Source organism: Uloborus diversus, chromosome 4 (assembly GCF_026930045.1).
Source record: "Uloborus diversus isolate 005 chromosome 4, Udiv.v.3.1, whole genome shotgun sequence".
Lineage (NCBI taxonomy): Eukaryota > Metazoa > Arthropoda > Arachnida > Araneae > Uloboridae > Uloborus > Uloborus diversus.
The window spans coordinates 108,461,384-108,481,538 of NC_072734.1; the positions used below are offsets into that span (position 1 = coordinate 108,461,384).

General features: G+C 34.6%; 1 protein-coding gene across 1 annotated transcript in view; it reads right to left on the reverse strand.

Annotated features, from left to right (window-relative positions):
* The window catches only part of LOC129220755 (BMP-binding endothelial regulator protein-like), a 92,712-nt gene that overhangs the window by 32,997 nt on the left and 39,560 nt on the right, over positions 1-20,155 (reverse strand). Inside the window, exons 5-8 of the mRNA XM_054855184.1 lie at positions 18,873-18,966; positions 5,741-5,820; positions 4,344-4,443; positions 1,009-1,115 (exon numbers count right to left, since the gene is read on the reverse strand). Coding sequence (XP_054711159.1) covers positions 1,009-1,115; positions 4,344-4,443; positions 5,741-5,820; positions 18,873-18,966 — 381 coding nt within the window. The remainder of the gene's footprint in view (positions 1-1,008; positions 1,116-4,343; positions 4,444-5,740; positions 5,821-18,872; positions 18,967-20,155) is intronic.

Here is a 20,155-nt window from a genome sequence, read left to right on the forward strand (position 1 = left end):
GGCTATTAAACATAATCCTCCGATAATAATTAGCGGAGATATCAATTAAAAACTATTAATTATGGCTATTAGATTTTGACATAAAATCCCTATTTATCGAAGGCTTTCCTTCATTCATATTATTATTCGGTGCTTCATCTCAACTTTCCACAACAATGCTTTTATTAAAATTTGTACCGTGAAGAAAATCATTGAGAAGAAAGGTGTGGTGCAATTTTTTTCTCGAATATGAAGAAACGAAATTTTGGATTTTGTTTCGAGGCTTTACCTGTAATCGGAGAATTTAAAATGTTTCCTTTTTGGTTACTTTCCCGCAATCTGCCAAAAAATTTTACTGACTTTTTTTTTTTTTTGTTCAAGCCTGATTGTTTAAGACGCATCGCTTGATATAACTTTTATTTACGAGGTAGGCTGTGCAAAGCCGGGAGACGCAGCTAGTACTACTATTACACATCAATGTTAAAAAGCTTGTCCCACCAACCAACAACAGAAAAAGTTTTTTTCTTTTTCTTTTTTTTTTAAAGCTATCCTAGTTATTGTTAAATATTTTTAAAAATTAATTTATTAAAAAAAATCTAAGGTGCAAGTTGTCGACAAAAACCACATCTGTGTCCCAAATTTCATTTCCTTACCGTTTTCTCGAAAAGTGCTGCCCCACACAAACACACGAAAACCTTACTTTTGTACCTGCTTTAGATGTCAATTTCTTTAAACTGTTACAAAAAATCAATTTTGAAAAATTTGTTCTAGCAATAATTATCCAAACAAAATTTGGTGCACATCAGGCAAGGGAGTCTCAATAGATGGGGGGGGGGGGGGGGGGAGAGAAAAGAAAGAGAGAGAGAGAAATAGGAAAAAGAAAGGAAGAATGAAGAAAAAACGAAACAGAAAACAAAGCGGAGTAGGGGGGTGGGGGGGGTCAGAAAGTGATTTTTCAAAAGGCAAGTCAAAGTTACAAGGATCACAAAAAGAAAATAAGAAGAAAAAAGGAAAGAAATCCTTACTCACATTGCACTGACAGGTGGTACATTCATCCTGTTGGAAGAAATCACCATTCTTGTAGATCTGCAAGCCCAACAGACATCGGCCATCCATGTTGAATATTTTTCGAAGACCTTCGTAAAACGGATTGATAATTAAAAAAAAAAAGCTATTACTTTCCTAGACAGAAGAGTTATTTGAAAAGTACGAGACAGAACAACAAACATGAAAAAAATCAATTAAAACATTCGTTATTTATGTAAAAGAATAACATGATGTGTTTCGCCGAAAATAAGACCGTCTTATATTGATATTCTTGCAAAATATACGATAGGGCAGGGCTTACTTTCAGAGGATGTCATTTTTTATGCACCGTATTATATATTTGCGCTTTGCTTAAGAAACGCATTCATGCGGGTTCAAGAAATACATGTACCGGTTCATATTTAGGAAATGCATTTAATCAAGTTCAATATGCACATTCCCGTTCGATAAACATTTAAATATGAGCAAAATCATTAATACAAGCATCACTTTGAAGGTAATTCCAAAGGTGTCTGACCTCTCTTTAACCCCTTCAGACTTGGCGTCCGGTACACCGAACAGAAACTTTAAACAGCTGCGAATCCTCATATAAATAATTGCCGATGATCGAGTAACCCGCGTGTTTCAACAATGAAATTCGCGCCACGGCATGATAATTTGATAATATATTTTGGTAATGTTTAACATGCGGGGAAAAGCTTTATTGTGACAAGGCTGAACTCGATCCGGCAACTTAACTGTTTTACTGATACTAATACTGTCATTTCAGGGGAATGAAGAAAGAATGGTCAACGATGAACGCTATCCACTGGCGTTTAAGATTATTCCACTGAAGTTAGGGTTACAATTTCAACTATCAAAATATCACCAAACAGGCAATGGCTTCGTTCAAATGTAGAAGCAATATCCACCAGTCATACCTTGAGTTGCGACTTTTTAGTTGTTTAATAACTGATTCAATTACTTTTTTTTTTTTTTTTTGTAGTTGACTCTTTACATTCTGCTTATTATTATCTGTGAAGGGATTTTTTGCTTTGGTATTCATTATTATTCGTATAGGGATTCATTTAACATTAACATAAAGAGATTGGGAGATAGAGAGTGGCTCATTTTTCCAATCATGGATTTTCTTCGCAAAAGCGAGGTTTTTTTTATGATTTTTTAAAAAAAAATATGATTTTTTATTAATCAACGCTTATATTATGTTTTATTTTTGTTTGAAGAACATTTTACAATGAAGTTTGTTTGATATTTCATCGTTTTTTTACCTGAAACATTAATTTTAAAAGTATAAGTTCGGAATATTGGATGTGTTATAACTCTCTTAATTTTTTGCTTAAAAACTTGAAATTTTGTATATTAGATACTCTTTTCCATAGTACACTTTGTACCAAATATAAACATTTTTGGTTAATTATTTTGTAATTCCGACTGAAAGGCACGCAGGCTACCAAGCGTGCGTTTTGTGGAATTTAGATTGATAAATTACTAGTGGAAAGCCCCAGAACCCATAACTGTGCCCTAATATTGCAATTACAACGCATTTCGGATTTCTGCGCTCATATTTCAATACGAACCCCTTCAAAACCAAAACTTGGATTCGAAAGGGAGAGTAAATGCTATACATTTGTTTTTAAACGCGACAAATTTAAAGTATGCAGGACGTTCTAATTTCTCAAAAGGAAGGACGGATCCAAGGGATCGTTTGTTTTACTGTTTAACATTGAAGTAAAAATTGTTGAAGTCTAAACAGAGAACATCACAACGAGGTGTACTTTGGGTGAGAAGCACATTTGTCTGCTCACATAAACAGACAGAAAGACCCACACTTTCCACCTGATAATCTTAGTGTAAATTTTTATTTTTCAATGTATGAATGCCTCACTTGCTAAATCGACTAACTCCATAAAACAAAAAGTAAAGAATAGTTATGAAGAAGATAGTGTTATCCATTGGAGTAAATAGGCCCTCGTGTTACATTTTCTGCCATCACATGATCAGAAATGTACTGAATCAAAGCTTTAATATAAATTCACATGCTAAGTATTGATAAAGCACTAATAAAGCAGAAATGAAGATTTTTTTAAAAAGTGGAGTTAATCGATTAGGAAATTTAGACATCCATATGTGGAAATACATCAAAAAGAATTTTCTATGATACTTAAAAGTTTTTCCTCAGTGCTTTTCTTCTATTTGTTTGTTTTTTTGTTTTTTCTTTACGTTTCTGGGAAAGCGTTCCAATGAAATGTCATTTCTCAAAGTTGTAAAAGATCAAGAAAATATTGTTCATTTTTACGCAATCGTGTCTTGTGAGTGTTCATGGACTATACCGTAGTTTACAGTCACAGGATAGGGGAAAAGATGGCACATGTAAACAATTTTTTTCATTTCTTAATTTCTCATAAAATATTATCAATTTCTCACAGAAAAAAGTACCCATGATTGAATAGCCTTTTTTCTTTTTGTCATGGATTTTTTTCGGATTTTTAAAAAAATTATTTCTTTACTTTATGGAATGTTTTAAAAATGTCTTCAATTGTTCTCATGTGCCTCAATAGGGGACACATGTGAACAAGCTTGGGGCACATGTAAACACGATTGGAAAGTGCGGGACGAGTATCATATTTCACCGAAAAGCTCGTTATAATGAAACTAATACGCATACACCAATTATATTTAAGGGTTTGTAACTTATACTATGCGAGTTTGAATTGTACTGTAACTGTAATGAAGAAAATATTTTTTCCGGATTATCTAACTCTGCTCAATGTTAAGTAAAAGTTTCTTAGCATGTTCTAATCTCTAGATCGACAAGAAAAAATCTTATAAGACCAAAAAATACAAAGAATATTATTCTTGCTATATAGTGCGTTTAAGCTTTATGCAGAATATGATGGTGAATTTTAAAATTATTCTAAACTTCAGTTTTTAGTTAAAGGAAAATATTTTGCCATTATTTTCCTTGAAAATAGTATATACCACTAAATTTTTGGCCAACTGTTTGGTAATTAAAAAATTTAAAAAATGAAATACTCATTCAGTCCATTATAGTTTACAATTCTGTCAGTCCATTACATGAGTACTTTAAAATACTCATTCAGTCTAAAAGTAGTTACAGCTTTCTAAGAAACATTTCATTAGTTGTCACTAAAAAAGTCAAAACATTTTAACTGCGTTTTTTTAAAAACAAAGAAATATCAAGCCCCTTGCATTGCCAAGCCAATACAAAAATTTGACAATTGCAATAGAACAATTAAAACAAAAAACGAGAGGAGGAAAGAAAGGAATAGAAGCAGACTTTTAAATTTAAAGCTTACCTGTACAAACTGGACAGCACATTCCTTTTTTATAAATATATTTATGTGACTCGCAAGGTAAAACAGGGCAAGCCTTTTTGGAGCACACAGTGCCGTTTCCCTGAAAAAAAAAAAAAAAGTATCGTCAGAATGCAGAAAAAAACCCTAACTAGTTTTTTCCTCTTTAATGTAAGATAAAACGGAAGATTTGTCTTGTTATTCCGCAAAATATTGCAAATGATTTAAATTTTTTAAATTAAAATCGGAGTTAATCTCGAATAACGAATGAGAGCAAGCATATAATAAACGCGGAGCAGCAATAAAACTGTTAAGAGTAATCTGATTTCGTATATCTGAATACTTTTCTCACTTCTTACATTATTGAAAAATTGACTAATTAACTGCTAAAATTGTTAAATTTCTACCTCATACATTTTAAGAGAAATAAAATCTAAATGAAATTTAGCAGTATATTTTATAGTTACCCATGTGTAGAATTTCAAATATGCAATAAAATTTTAGACTGTAATTGATACATTTAAACAGAAGTAAGGTAACACGTTAAGGTAAAACGGATCTTTATTTTCCCGCGGATATCCGCCGATACGGATATACGGCACATCACTTGTAATAAAGCTGTGACTAGTTTCGTAGAGAGCCCACGTGGAGGTTCATGGCGCAGAGTGGCCCATTGGCATTTTTAGAGAGGGAATAATTTTACAGGGTTTCTGACCTTATCTGGGGGGGGGGGGAGTTGCAAGTCTGCTGTTTCATATCTGTCAGTTGCACGTAGCACGTCATCACTGCGTTTGCGACCACATGTTTCTGTTTTATTCTTGCCTTGTTATTGTCCCTTCTAATTCTTCAAAATTTGGCTACACATTTTCTGACCACACCATATTCAATTCAATTACATTCAATTCATTTCATTTCAATCAGGGTAAGAATATTTTTTATAAATAGGCATTTCACATTTTCACAGATTGTTACTATTTCCAAATTCCAACCATTTATTACCAAATCAGGCATAAAAATAACTACATTATATTTATAAATTTGCTCCACGGTCTTTAAAAAGCTTCTATTACTGTTACCCACAATATTATCTCTATTAATTATTCTGTGAAATCTTTTTAATAAAATATTTATTCTAATTAGATTATTTTTAGTTGTTTGGCCCCAAGCAAGAGCACCATTATTGAGAACTGAATACATCAAAGAAAAATATAAAATTAACAGAACATCAGCAGAAAGAAAATTAGACACACAATTAATTAAACCTAATATAGTTAAAAAGTCACAGTTGGATGATGGATAGAAGAGTTTGAAAAGGATACTTTTTCTTCTTCCTTTACCCTCATCTGAGTGAAACAACAAAAACATTTTCACGTTTTACAAAATAAGCAGTAGAAATTTACCTCACAAGAGCACGTTACACAAGGATCCGTCTGAAGTGATGCTAAATGATATCCTTCTTTGCCTTCTTTTTTAGAGCAATCTAAAATAATAATAATAAAAGGAAAGTTAATTTCAATTTTGACATCTTGAATTCAAATTATGTTTTTCGCAATCAAGTGTGTGTGTGTGTGTATGTAGGCGTGTGTGTGTGTGGGGGGTATGTGTGTTTGTGTGTAGGAGGTATGTGTATGTGTTTAGGCATGTGTGTTTGTGTCTGCGTGCAGGTATGAGTGTGTGGGTAGTTAGTTGTGTGTATGAGTGCTTGTGTAGGGGGGCGAGGAAATGTGTATGTGTGTGGGGGAATGTGTATGTGTGTAGGCATATGTGTTTGTGTCTGTGTGAAAGCATGAGTGTGTAGGTAGTTGTGTATAGGTGTGTGTGTATGTGTAGGTGTCTGTATGTGTGTTATGTGTTTGTGTATGTGTGTGTAGGTGTATGTATGTGTATGTGTGTAGATGCGTGTAGGTGTATGTATGTGTATGTGTGTAGATGCGTGTATGTATGCGTGTAAGTGTAGGATATTGACGCAACCGGGGAGACTTTGCTCGTCAGAGGAGCATCATGGCGGCCGGTCGGCGGTGGTGCTGCAGAGGGTGCTGGTAGGAAAATAAAATCATAGCACATCAAAACAGTCAAATGAAAGCAATAAGCAATCGTGATTGCTCAATAATAATAAATCTACTAGTTATATAAGTAGTACCAAAATAAATCATTGCTTCTTATAACACTGAATTAAGAAAGTAAGCGGCGTGTTGAGGTGTTTTATGGAAAGAAACCACGTAAAATGGTCAATCACGCATACGCTCAGAAAACCGCGAATTGTTGATCCCATTTACAAATTTGAATTGTCGCAATTCGCGAAGCCCAAGTTATAAATTTATCGAATGCTACCGGGAATCAATAATGTTCTTTTAAAATACAATGTTTGCTTTCGCGGGGAAAATGAATGCAGTAGAAAAAATGTTATGGCGCACAGGGGTGCCCACAGGTGGGGATTATGGCGCAAGTTGCACCATCTAAATTTTTTGGGGGGATTTTTAATTTTTTAAAATTTAATTTATTGAAGTTTATTTATTGACTTATTTTTTAATTTAAGCTGTTAATTTTATTTTATTCTATTTATATTTTCTTCCATTTTTTTATTTAGTTTGTGTGTCTGTGACTTGTGTATGTCATTGGCGTAGCACAGAATTTTTGTACTGAAATATTAGTTATCATTATAATTGAAAATAAAAAAAACGGAAAGAGGGCTGAGAAAAATGGGGGAAGGGAATATTTGTGCCATTGGCTTCGAGGGGGGGTGGCACCCCTGATGACGTACGAGCAAGCAAAATAATTTTCATACACTGGTTTCTGGGTTCAAGAACCTTTATTAATGACAAAAGATACGTTACTCAGAATCCCTTTATTAGTGTTAAACTACACTGGTGTGCAAAAAATTAAGGACGAGACGGTTTTTTCAATATAACTTTGTACAAAAGCTTTCCAAATCAACACATTTAATACCGTAAGATCCCCAATACGTAAGGACATGTGTAATGTAAGCAACACTTACTAAAAGAGAAATCAGAGGGATAAAAATAAGCTTTATTGAAAAAGTAGCATGGAGCGCAATGCGACTGAAGGCCGAAACATCCCTGTGATGGGTGTCCAGCAAGAAACATCCGGTCTTTAGTAGGGGATATTGATCTCCCCCGACTGCTAGGCAGGTTTCACAGCGTCTGCCCATGCTGAGAATGAGGGTGTCAATGAGTTGTTGAGGCATTGCTGCCCATTCCTCTTACAGTGCCAATCGAAGCTCCCGAATCGTTACTGGTGGTAAGGTACGAGCTGCCAAGCGTCTGCCTAGAAAATTCCATATATGCTCGATGGGATTGAGATCCGGAGATCGTGCCGGCCAATCCATACGTTCAATATCCTCACTCTCTAAGAGCTGTTCGGCAGCTACGGTGCGATGACATAGTGCATTGTTTGTCCATGAAAGGGAACTGCGGACCCATAGCGCCTCTAAAAAGACGCACATATGGAAGAAGAATCTCATTACAATAACGGGTCCCGTTGACTGAACCTGCGTCGAAGATGTGAATGTCTGTACGACTACTAAGCATGATACCTTCCAAACGAGAACACCGCGACCTCCATACCTGTCCCTTTAAATGATGTTCGAGGGATGATTGCGGCTTCTCCGCTGTCTCCAGATGAGTATGCGATGAGAATCGCTACTCAGACTGAATCTGCTCTCATCTGTAAAGAGTACTCGTCCCCATTCATTGTCTCTCCAATTCCGGTGTTAACGGCACCACAGAGAACGCCTTCTCCGATGGACAGGCGTTTGAGGTACACACCGTATAGGGCGTCGTGCAAACAGACCACCACCGTGCAGTCTTCTGGCCACGGTAAAACGCGATATCGGTCGTCCAGTCGCCTGTGTCGTGTGTCTAGCGATTTCTCCCGCTGTCTGCCGCCTGTTTCTTCTGGTCTGTAAGACAATATACCGGTCATCTGAGGGTGTGGTTCCTCGTGGAAGACCACTACTGAACCCCCGGATAGCTGTTCCTGTAGTTTGAAATTGTCTCCAAAGGTCGTGAAACGATGCTGTGAGCAATTCCGAACTCTGCAGCCACACTTATCACACTGCAGCCTTCCTCCAACTTCCCAATGATTCGACCTCGGGTAAAAGCATCCAGATGTCGTCTAACAGATTGATTATTCGCCATTTCTCGCTGAGGCAGCAAATTGGTGTGATTTTAACTGCTATACGGCGTGCAATCTCTTTGCCAGAAATACTGATCTTACACCGACAACATGCTTTAGACTACTCAGACACTCCCCCCATTACGTCTGCCTGCACATCTGCGCATGTGCTGCCGTACATCACCTTACTTAATCTCCTGATTGGTCTTTCTGTTCGCTCTGCCTCTTCGTTCGGCTGATATGCAAATTTTTTGACTTCGTCCTTAATTTTTGCACACCAGTGTATGTTTCAAGGATGTTAGACCCTAGAATCTCATACTCTTCCATTGCTGAAGAAGTCTTTCGAACCCCAAAACTCGTGTTTTTGGTAATTGAAATTTATTTTGCACTAGCTTACTACCCGGCGTTGCCCGGGTGCTTTTTAATGCAACATATCTTTTGGATTATCAAATGTATGAATTCTATCTGAGCGTAAAAAAATGCATTCATCACGCTTTCTATGCTCAAATCTTCAAAATATTTTAAATAACACAGAAAATCAATCATTTGCTGAAAAAGTAACATCTACTTAAAGCAAAACAGTATGAAGAATATTGTTTCGGCTCTGTAGTGCACACCGGTACATTAAGATAAATAAATGACCTTTGTGCTGAACAATAAAGTAAGACAAAACAACGTTAGAAGAAGCACAAATTTGTAAATTACAGCAGACACGTGTTTCGGCGTTACAGGGAACGCCTTTTTCAATGCAAAAAATAATGAGCTTATGGATGAAAAGACATCCGACAAAAGCCAAGAACAGATAAGCATGCAGCTTAAAAGATAAAAACAGCGGATTAGCCAAACACCAATGACAAAGTTATAAACCGATCAGGAACCAATAGGAATGCAAGCAAAGGCCAGGAGCTTTCTCTTAGGTACGAACCCAGAAAGAAAGAATTCAATTGGACAAGGATTAAGCCGAAGCTTAAACAAAAAGAAAAGAAATTGTCAGTAACCGTGAACCGCAAGAAAAGGAAAAGCAGAATGGAAAACCATGAAATAAAATAAACAGAAACAAAAAATATTCGAAAAAAAGGAAAAATAAAGATAAATAGAAGAAAATTGGGGGGGGGGGGGTGTCAATCAAGACAAAAAGGTAAAAATAAACAAAGGAAGATAGATAAAAATGAGTGGGAAAAAGGGGGAGTATTAAAGATATGGGAGCCAAATGTTAGAAAAATATGGAACTGCACTAAGATCGTTAACTAAGTTAGAACTGTTCCTCAAAATATGAAAGGATTCCCAAAAGTCAAGATCTGATGAATTGGGGCATTTTTGGATAATCTGATAAGAGTTAAAATCAAAAGAGTGATTCGAATCCCAACAGTGTTGAGCAATACTAGACTTATTTAATTGTTGTTTTTTCACATAATTTTGATGCTCTTTCAAGCGAATTTTTAAAGCACGCCGAATCTGTCCAATATAGGCAACTTTACAACTACAATTAATTCTATAAATTCCGCAACAATTAAGAGGGTGAACAGGATCTTTAAGAGAAGAGAATGAAGGTTTATTAATAGGAGAGAACACCACCTGGAATTGGAAACGTTTTAGAATCTTAGCAACCTGATAGCTTACAGATGGAAAGAATGGCAAAACAACCAAATTCTTTCTGATGAAGGTTCGGTTAAGAACATTAGTTTGGGATTTATTTGAAAGTTTTTTATAAATGGAATCAATCAAAGTTGGCGGATAGTCTCTATCAATTGCCACAGCTTTAAGATAATTAAGTTCATCTTTGAGAAGTTCCGACGAAGAACAAATATTAATTGCGCGATAAACAAAAGAATTGAAAGCAGAATATTTTTGATTTGGAGGATGAGACGATAGTCTATGAGGAGGTAAAGAAACAGCAAAAGGTTTGCGATAAACAGTAGTTTCAAAACCAATTTCAGTACGAGAAACAAGTACATCAAGAAATGAAATGCAATTATTCCGTTCTTTCTCACAAGAAAACTGAATATGAGGATCAATGGAGTTTAAAATAGATAAAACTTCATCACTCTCAAACTGATTCTGGTTCATTAGAACAAAACAATCATCAACATACCGAACATAAAATTGGAACTGCAGTTTTTGGAACAGCTTAACCTCAAAATAATGCATGTAAATATCACTAAGAATGGGGCTAAGTGGGTTTCCCATAGCCAGACCATCTAACATAATATAAAATCATCTTATGTTGATAAAACTAAAGATTTGATTTCTTCTGGGCCATATGCTGAAATTTCTAAAGATCCTAGTGGTAAAGAGTTAAAAACTATTTCATCTGCTGTCAAGTCTGTTAGGTCTATTCCTTCAAATGTTAAACGCTCTGTTGTTCCATCTATTGCTAATTGTGCTAGATTTTATGCTTTACCTAAGGTGCATAAAGCTGGTATTCCTTTCAGGCCGATTGTTTCCAATATTGGTACGGCTTCGTACAAACTTGCAAAATATTTAGTCTCTGTGTTTTCTCCCCTTAGGAGTCACAATTTATTTACTATTAAAAATTCTGTTGAGTTTGTTAAAAAAATTCATAGTTTCGTTCCAAATAATTCTTTTATGGCTTCTTTTGATGTTAACTCTTTATTTACGAACGTTCCGGTCGAGGGTTCATTGTTATGCCTTCGTAGAAGACTTTCTAAATTTCATTTCACCAATACGGAAATTGAGGATTTAATTTTCCTTACCCGTACTTGTCTTAAGCAATGTTCTTTTGTTTTTAATGGGAAATTTTATATTATGTTAGATGGTCTGGCTATGGGAAACCCACTTAGCCCCATTCTTAGTGATATTTACATGCATTATTTTGAGGTTAAGCTGTTCCAAAAACTGCAGTTTCAATTTTATGTTCGGTATGTTGATGATTGTTTTGTTCTAATGAACCAGAATCAGTTTGAGAGTGATGAAGTTTTTATCTATTTTAAACTCCATTGATCCTCATATTCAGTTTTCTTGTGAGAAAGAACGGAATAATTGCATTTCATTTCTTGATGTACTTGTTTCTCGTACTGAAATTGGTTTTGAAACTACTGTTTATCGCAAACCTTTTGCTGTTTCTTTACCTCCTCATAGACTATCGTCTCATCCTCCAAATCAAAAATATTCTGCTTTCAATTCTTTTGTTTATCGCGCAATTAATATTTGTTCTTCGTCAGAACTTCTCAAAGATGAACTTAATTATCTTAAAGCTGTGGCAATTGATAGAGACTATCCGCCAACTTTGATTGATTCCATTTATAAAAAACTTTCAAATAAATCCCAAACTAATGTTCTTAACCGAACCTTCATCAGAAAGAATTTGGTTGTTTTGCCATTCTTTCCATCTGTAAGCTATCAGGTTGCTAAGATTCTAAAACGTTTCCAATTCCAGGTGGTGTTCTCTCCTATTAATAAACTTTCATTCTCTTCTCTTAAAGATCCTGTTCACCCTCTTAATTGTTGCGGAATTTATAGAATTAATTGTAGTTGTAAAGTTGCCTATATTGGACAGACTCGGCGTGCTTTAAAAATTCGCTTGAAAGAGCATCAAAATTATGTGAAAAAACAACAATTAAATAAGTCTAGTATTGCTCAACACTGTTGGGATTCGAATCACTCTTTTGATTTTAACTCTTATCAGATTATCCAAAAATGCCCCAATTCATCAGATCTTGACTTTTGGGAATCCTTTCATATTTTGAGGAACAGTTCTAACTTAGTTAACGATCTTAGTGCAGTTCCATATTTTTCTAACATTAGGCTCCCATATCTTTAATACTGTCCTTTCCCCATCCCCCCCTTTTTTTCCTATTCATTTTTATCGATCTTACTTTGTTTATTTTTACCTTTTTGTCTTGATTGACACCCCCCCCCCCCCAATTTTCTTCTATTTATTTTTATTTTTCCTTTTTTCGAATATTTTTGTTTCTGTTTATTTTATTTCATGGTTTCCCATTCAGCTTTTCCTTTCTTGCGGTTCACGGTTACTGACAATTTCTTTTCTTTTTCTTTAAGCTTCGGCTTAATCTTTGTCCAATTGAATTCTTTCTTTCTGGGTTCGTACCTAAGTGAAAGCTCTTGGCCTTTGCTTGCATTCCTATTGGTTCCTGATCGGTTTATAACTTTGTCATTGGTGTTTGGCTAATCCGCTGTTTTTATCTTTTAAGCTGCATGCTTATCTGTTCTTGGCTTTTGTCGGATGTCTTTTCATCCATAAGCTCATTACTTTTTGCATTGAAAAAGGCGTTCCCTGTAACGCCGAAACACGTGTCTGCTGTAGTTTACAAATTTGTGCTTCTTCTAACGTTGTTTTGTCTTACTTTACACCAGTACATTGTCTGAGGTTAAATCAGACGGGCGGTACATAAATTGTCTTAATGAAAAGACAAATGATTGTCTTTTGCACGTCTTGTGGGACAACCTTTTACGTGATGCTTCGAACGAAAAGCATTGTGCCGCCTTTGTAGGTTTTGCTTTCCCCAAGACTTAAAAAAATGCAACAGTACTTTCCACGTACAATTTATTCGAAAATAAATCATTGAATGTTTCCTTAGAAAGAGTCGTGAGCTTACCAAAAAAAAAAAAAAGTCAATCCCTATTATCAGGCACAAATATATACAAAACTTCTTGGACACAGTTGTAATATTTTCAGATTAATTTAAAATCATCGTCAATGTCCAAAAGCTAAACAGATAGTGCACCGTACAGAAAATAAAGAATTCACTCAGTGTTGTTAATAGACGATAACACTCTTTTTTGGCGGTGTCTTTCGAATGAAGGTATCAAGTGATAGGTTATTTTATATGTTTTCAGGCAAGCACATTTCGCCGAAAAAGTTTGCTTAGTATAAAAAAACTTTACAAAGTGTGTCTGCTCGCTCTTCCCAAGGTTCATATCGTGTAACGATTTGAAATTTGTCAAGATTTAAGTTCTAGTTCAAATTTTTAAAACGTAATACTTGACGGAAATGTTATACATGATATCTCACACTGATGCAGGTAGAGAGAGCACGTATTTAAGTTTGTGGCTTTAGACAGAGAATTTTTTAGAGAACATCAAAATTTTAATTTATAGAGCCACAGTCGTGAGAGGTGGGAATAGGTCCACTGACTACATTACAGTCATTATTTTAAGTTATGTAAAACATTAAAAATGGAAGTGGGTGCACGTGAACTATTGAACACACTTTTAAAAACCGTCAATTAAACTGCGTTATAGAGAAAGAAGTAAGCATGCAAATTCTGGTCACTATCCGTGTTAAATTTTGTTTCTTGATCATTTTCAGGACGGAAAATTAAAAAAAAAAAGTCTTGTTTGTGCTTACAACTGTATGATAGACAAATCTTTTGTTTTATTTTACAGAATCTTGTTGCATATTTTGTTCCCCTCATCCACAGCTTAAAAGCAAACGAAATGTATTTCACGTTTCGAAACGTAGTCTAAAAATTTAAAACTCAAATGATTCAAATTTTTCTAATCCATAAATTTAACTTTCTTCTAAATATTGTTCTTAGTCCCCCTCTCAGCAGCAAGAAGAATTTCATTTCAAAGTGAAACCAACCTTGAGCAAGTAACATAAAGCTATCTATATCGAAAACAGTTACATCTCAAATACATTTACAGCACTAAATCGTCCATTGTGTTTACACGTAAGATGCAAAGTGTTTCACCTTGTCCCTATACTGTTAAAGAGAGTTGAAGCTATTTTGTATAATGGAAAATTAACAGCGATAATTTTTCATTCATATTAGCAATTTTTTGCATTATAGCAATTTTTTGCAGTTTAAAACAGTTTAAATTTAAATCAATATTTATTTGCACTTTTTCCAAACTTAAAACTCCCCCCTCCCCCTTGAAAAACAATTCCAGATACTCTACAAATTCCTACGCACAAATATGATTATTTTGCAATATATTTGCGAAATTAGTATTTTTTTACCCTTGTTCTTTGTTAGACTTCAGCGATTAAACTTAGTTGGATTGAATTAGGTAAAGATCCGACTAAATCATGGAAACGTATAAAGAACATATGCATATTGGTTTTAAGGACCATCCAACATTTAATTGTTGAAGCTTGTACATGGATAATGAATGAATTATTGATACCGAGATGATTTTGGTATTTTCTGGTCTGTTCATGTGGGAAATACTGATCTCTAATTTCGTTCTACCATTACTGCAACGGAAATCCCAAAAGAAAGCGTGCAAAGTAAGTAGAACTGTCGGAGACCGCTATTCAAAACACTAAATAGTAGCATTCCGATTTCGTTCAGTTTTTTGGCCAAACATGCTTTACGCTAGTCACGAATCGGCATTCACGGTAAACTTTGAGAATACCTTTAGTTTTGATTGCATTTAAAATATTTCCTGGTGGTTATAAGTTGCAAATCATTTTTATTAGCTTGGAATCAAAGTTCCTAAATTTAACAATAGTAGTTAATCTTTGAAGAAACTTCATCTAGGGCAATTTATTACGGGCTATTCATTTAGACTAAATTAATAACTATACACAAATTCGTTCGTGTAGAAAAGGGCAATTTTATGACTCAAAATATGAATTCAGACCTCTTTGGGTCTTTTTAAAAAATTCCAAAAACCCGCCTATATGAATTCATGAACAAAAATTTACCTTTGTGCTAAATGTGGAAGAAATCCGACGGAAACTGGATTTGTAGAAGGAACATACACACACACACTCGCACACCCACAAACATACATCCATTTATATATATATATATATATATAGATTTGTCCCTGTTCTTTGATCACCTGGAGCGACTTCTATCAAACCGAATTAGATTATCGGTTATAGTTGAACCGAATTACTTAAAAATTCGACGTAAATTAAAGAATAGTATAAAGAAAATTTACATATTGCAAATTGGTTATATAAAGATCATAAAACCTTAGATTAAATTTCTGTTGCAAGGATGAAATAGATGTGGTTTTAATAAAAGTAGTCTAATGTTGAAACAGTTGAAGATTGTACGTCAATATTGAATGCAATATTATTATCTTACTCATGTTTGTATTTTGTTTGCCATTAACGGGAAAAACATTAAAATAACGGGTCAAAAATTACACACAACCCTTTTCACTGTTGTGGATTTTACGATCAAACAATATTTAAAAATTATAATTTAACAGTAGCATTCTAAGTAAGTAGAGTCATGAGTAGCATCAATGGACCCCTTGGCTTCGTAGGTCGCAGTTCAAGAAACGACTTACAACATCATTTCTTATATGTACGGCTTTCTCGTCAAACATGCTTTAACGCTCATCGCTAAACGGCATTGATGACCATCGTTCAGGATACGTTTTGTGTTGATTGCATTTAAAATAGCTCCTGGTGGTTATATGTTGATATCCGTTTTCATTTGTTTTGAACCAATGTTCACAAATTTAACGATTAAAGTTAATCTTTGAAGAAGCTTCATCTAGGGTAGATTTTTACGGCCTATTCATTTAGACTAAATTTATAACTTTAAAAACGTTCGTTCATGCAGAAAAGAGCAATTTTATGATTTAAAATATGAAATTAGACCTCTTTGGGTCTTTTTAAAATTCCAAAAACCCGCCTATATGAATTCCTGAGCAACAATTTACCTTTGTGCCAAATTTGGAAGAAATCCGACGAAAACTGGATTTGTATAAGGAACATACCCACACACCCACAAACATACATCCATTTTTATATATATAGATGTTTGTGAGTTATAATGTCGTTTCTACCACATTTAATATATTTTTTGATTGCACTGTACACTAAACGAAGACTTTTGTAAAATAATTAACTTCACTTTTGCGTCAATCTACACTTACAATAGATTGCGCCTGACAAAATTAGCTTAGTAAGCAGTGGCGGCGATTCGGGGGCGGGGGGGGGGGGAGGCCCCCTCCATTTTTTATGGTTTTTCCTTTCAATTTAGAAACCAAAACTAGAAATTATTTTAAAAAAAAAGCAGAAATGTCAAAAGTTTCAGAACATAATTATTTGTTTTACACTGTATATCTGTTTATGAAACATTATTTAGCACAAGCAGTAATTTTTAGTTTATGCATTCATTGTTTAGATATTAGTAAATCAATTGTTTTATTTAAACAAGCCATACTTCTTCAATGAAATTATTACCAATTGTTTGTGACATCTCAAAATACTTTGGGGTAAATAATGTAAGTCTAGTTCATGTCTGAGTGTTTCTTCGGGGAAAGTTATTAGTACAAAATTCATCAAAATCTTAATAAAAACGTGCGTTAAGTAGTTAGATTTACATCAGTTAAAACCAGCTCTAGCAAAACGTTGTACATTTGTCCCCTCTTTTTTTTATTTTTTAAAATTATTATTGTTTTATTTATTTTTTTTTTTTTGCTGCCAATAAAAGTCTTATGGTTTTTAGTTGTCGTTTTTTTTGCCCCCACTTTTTAGTCCCAATCGCCGCTTCTGCTAGTAAGCATTAATTGCAGCGACTATCAGTGCAACGAAACATCTGTTTCGTGTTGTTAACTAAATGTTCAATCTCGTTTTAACTGCCATTGCATTGTTTGAACTCTATTACGACGAAATTCTCGTTGCAAAGAGCAAAATTTGTGGTCCCTTGAAATTTGTTGTAACGGGATTTAACTATAGCAAGAATTTGTTTGCTGCAAATGACGTCACATTGGGTGCAGTTCCCTATCTATTAATCGAAGCTAGAATGAATGTTTGCTTTCATGGCTGTGAGTGAAATGGGAAATGGCTTTTCTAGAAATGATTCTGATTTTTTTTTTCTTGCAGATTAAGTTGTTTCTAGCTATAATTAGAGTTTTTCTTTTCATGGAGATGACCGGCGCCTTTGCAAGACGAATGCCTAAATAGCATGTGAAATAGCAAACGTTTTCAGAATATATAGGCCAGAAAACGAAGTCCCTAACGAATGGGTGTTTTTAACTTCTTAAATGAGGTTTCAAAATTTTTTCTCCGAGATGAATAAGCAATAATAACTTCCTTGTATTTAATTCGAAATCCTCACATATATTATAGCCAGTAGCTATAAGGGGGGAAGGGGACGTTGGGGGTGAAAACACCCCCCAGAGGCCTTTGTTTTAAAATAAATGCTAATTCTCATAAAGTGATTTATGCATATGAAAGGGCTGTTTTGATTTAAAAAACCCTTTCTGAAGGTATTTTTCATTAAAAAAAAAAAAGCCTCCAGAAGGTATTTTGATCAAAAAAAAAAAAAAAAAAACCCTCTCGAAGATATTTCTCGCTGCGTTAGTGATAATAGCTAATGATCGAAAAACACTCCTGACGTCATCAACAATGAAACTCGCGCCACGACATGATAATTTGATAATATGTTTTGGTAATGTTTACCATGCAGGGAAAAGCTTCATTGTGACCAGGCTGAACTGGATCCGCTAGCTTAAGTGTTTTACTGGTAAGATTGTGTCATTTCTGGGGAATGAAGAAACGAAAAAGTGGTCAATAATGAACGTTATCTACTGGAGTTTAGTGTTAATCCACTGGAGTTAGGGTTAAAATTCCAACTGTCAAAATATTACTGAACAGGCAATGGCTTCGTTCAAATTTAGAAGCAATTTTCACCCGTCATATCTCTACGAGCAATTTTCTAATAAGAAAAAGAAAAGGGGGAAAATGAAAGAAAACGAAATTACAAAGTGAAAAAAAAAAAAAAATGCGAAAAGCTACGAAGGAAGAAATAAACCAAAAAACCATTGCGAAAACAAGAGAGGAGTAACTCGTAAAGAGTACAATGAAAAAATGATAATGGAAGAAATACCGATAGCGAAGAAGTCTCAATAAAACTGCGGTTTGGGGGGGGGGGGATGATAATTCCGCGTGTTCTTGTTCATTGACTAGAAAATTTCGAGTTAGTTCGCTAGCTAGAAGTGTTCCTCTACTGATTTGATGTAATTATTTTTATTTGAGTCTCCAAAAACCTTAAACAGAGCCATAACAGTTTTCAGTGTTTTTTTTTTTTTTTCCCCGCTCCAACTCGCTAATTCTTACCAATCCCCGAAGATTGCTTCTCAATCTTTAATTTAGTTCGCGAGGAGTTAAATACTCTGCTAAGAAAAATTTGATTTAAATACGCTTTAAGATTAGAATAAAATGAAAAATTTTGGAAAATAAAAGTGTTTTAAAATACATATAACAGCATTTGAAAAGAAAAAACGAACCACATAAAAATCAGGGGTGGATACAGAAAACCATTTTAGGTCGGATCATGCTGAAGAATGACCTCTCCCCGCCCCTCCCTTCCGTGGGCGAACCTACGGTTTTGGGTAAGAAAAATTTCTGAAACTGCTTGGAGGGCAATAAGAAGTACTAAATCGACCCTATGAAATTCATAAGAAGGACGATGCATAGTAACAAACTAAAAACGAACTTACCTGGGCATCTGGGACAGCATTTTCCGGGCTCCGGAGCTAATGGATTCTTACATGATGTGTAGCATTGGATCTCCGTTTCGGTAATTACACCACTCTAAAGATAAGAGCTTAGTCAAGAAAAAGTATTGTACAATAAGTATCAAAAATACTAGCCAATTCCGATAAGTGTTGAAATATTACCGATATCAAAAGATGAATATAATTATATCGATGGGGATTAACTTTTCATTAAATCTGACGTCTCGGGTATCATCACGAGGGTACCACACTAATAGTGTAACTATGGAAGTGAATCTTGAGATATATTTTTGACAGAAAAATTATATCCGCCCATTATCAAGATGTAAGGTCTTGATGTCTACCAAAATTTTAAGAAAAGTGCAAAAATTAAAGACTTGGCGAGAAATTGATCGCGCAATTTCACTCTTTGTATCCATCGTGTAAAAGATGTCTTCCAAAACTCACTGAAACTCGCAAAATTTGGCAACTTTTCTTAAAATTTTAGTTGACTTTGAGGCTTTATATTTCGATGACTGGGACACAAGGGCAAATAATTCATGCGTCCAGAAACATGTTTTACAGTCCTCTTTCGATTGCTACTTATTTGTTTATTTATGTATTTTTTCATTATTACACTATCGTGTGGTTTCTTGGTCAGAACTCTCCACCATACAATTTAGTTATCCTTTCCACAAACAGCGGTGTTCCCATAGGGTACACTCCATATAAGCTGTATACTCTCAAACATTTTTTAAACCATATAACGTATACCCTGAAGCTTCAAATATTTTCATATTATGACACATTATGTATATGATCGCATACACATATTGTGCATAACTGATTACTGGGAGTATACACTCAGAAATATTGACGGGAACATCATTGTCCACAAACAATATTTTTTATTCTTAAATGATGACGTCATTTGTTAATCATTTTTTTTTTTTTTTTTTTTTTTGAGCAGCAAAACGGGGGAGAGTTGGATAATAAAATGAACATGAAACTTTTTAAACTAGCGAAACATGATAAATTCTTAATTTTTGTCGATGAACAAAACAATCTTTTGTAGAACGAACAGAGTACAATATAACAGCGAACTAATACCAAACGATCCAATTATGAGAATTCTTATCCGTACAAATCGAAAATGAACCTAATTCAAGAAAGTTATTGCTAAATGCTCCTCAGCTCTTATTGCTTGATATGATGGCATGCGAATTCTCAATGAGTTCTCGGTAAGCCTGTTTAGTATTCAGACCCTCATCTCGGTTTGGGTATTT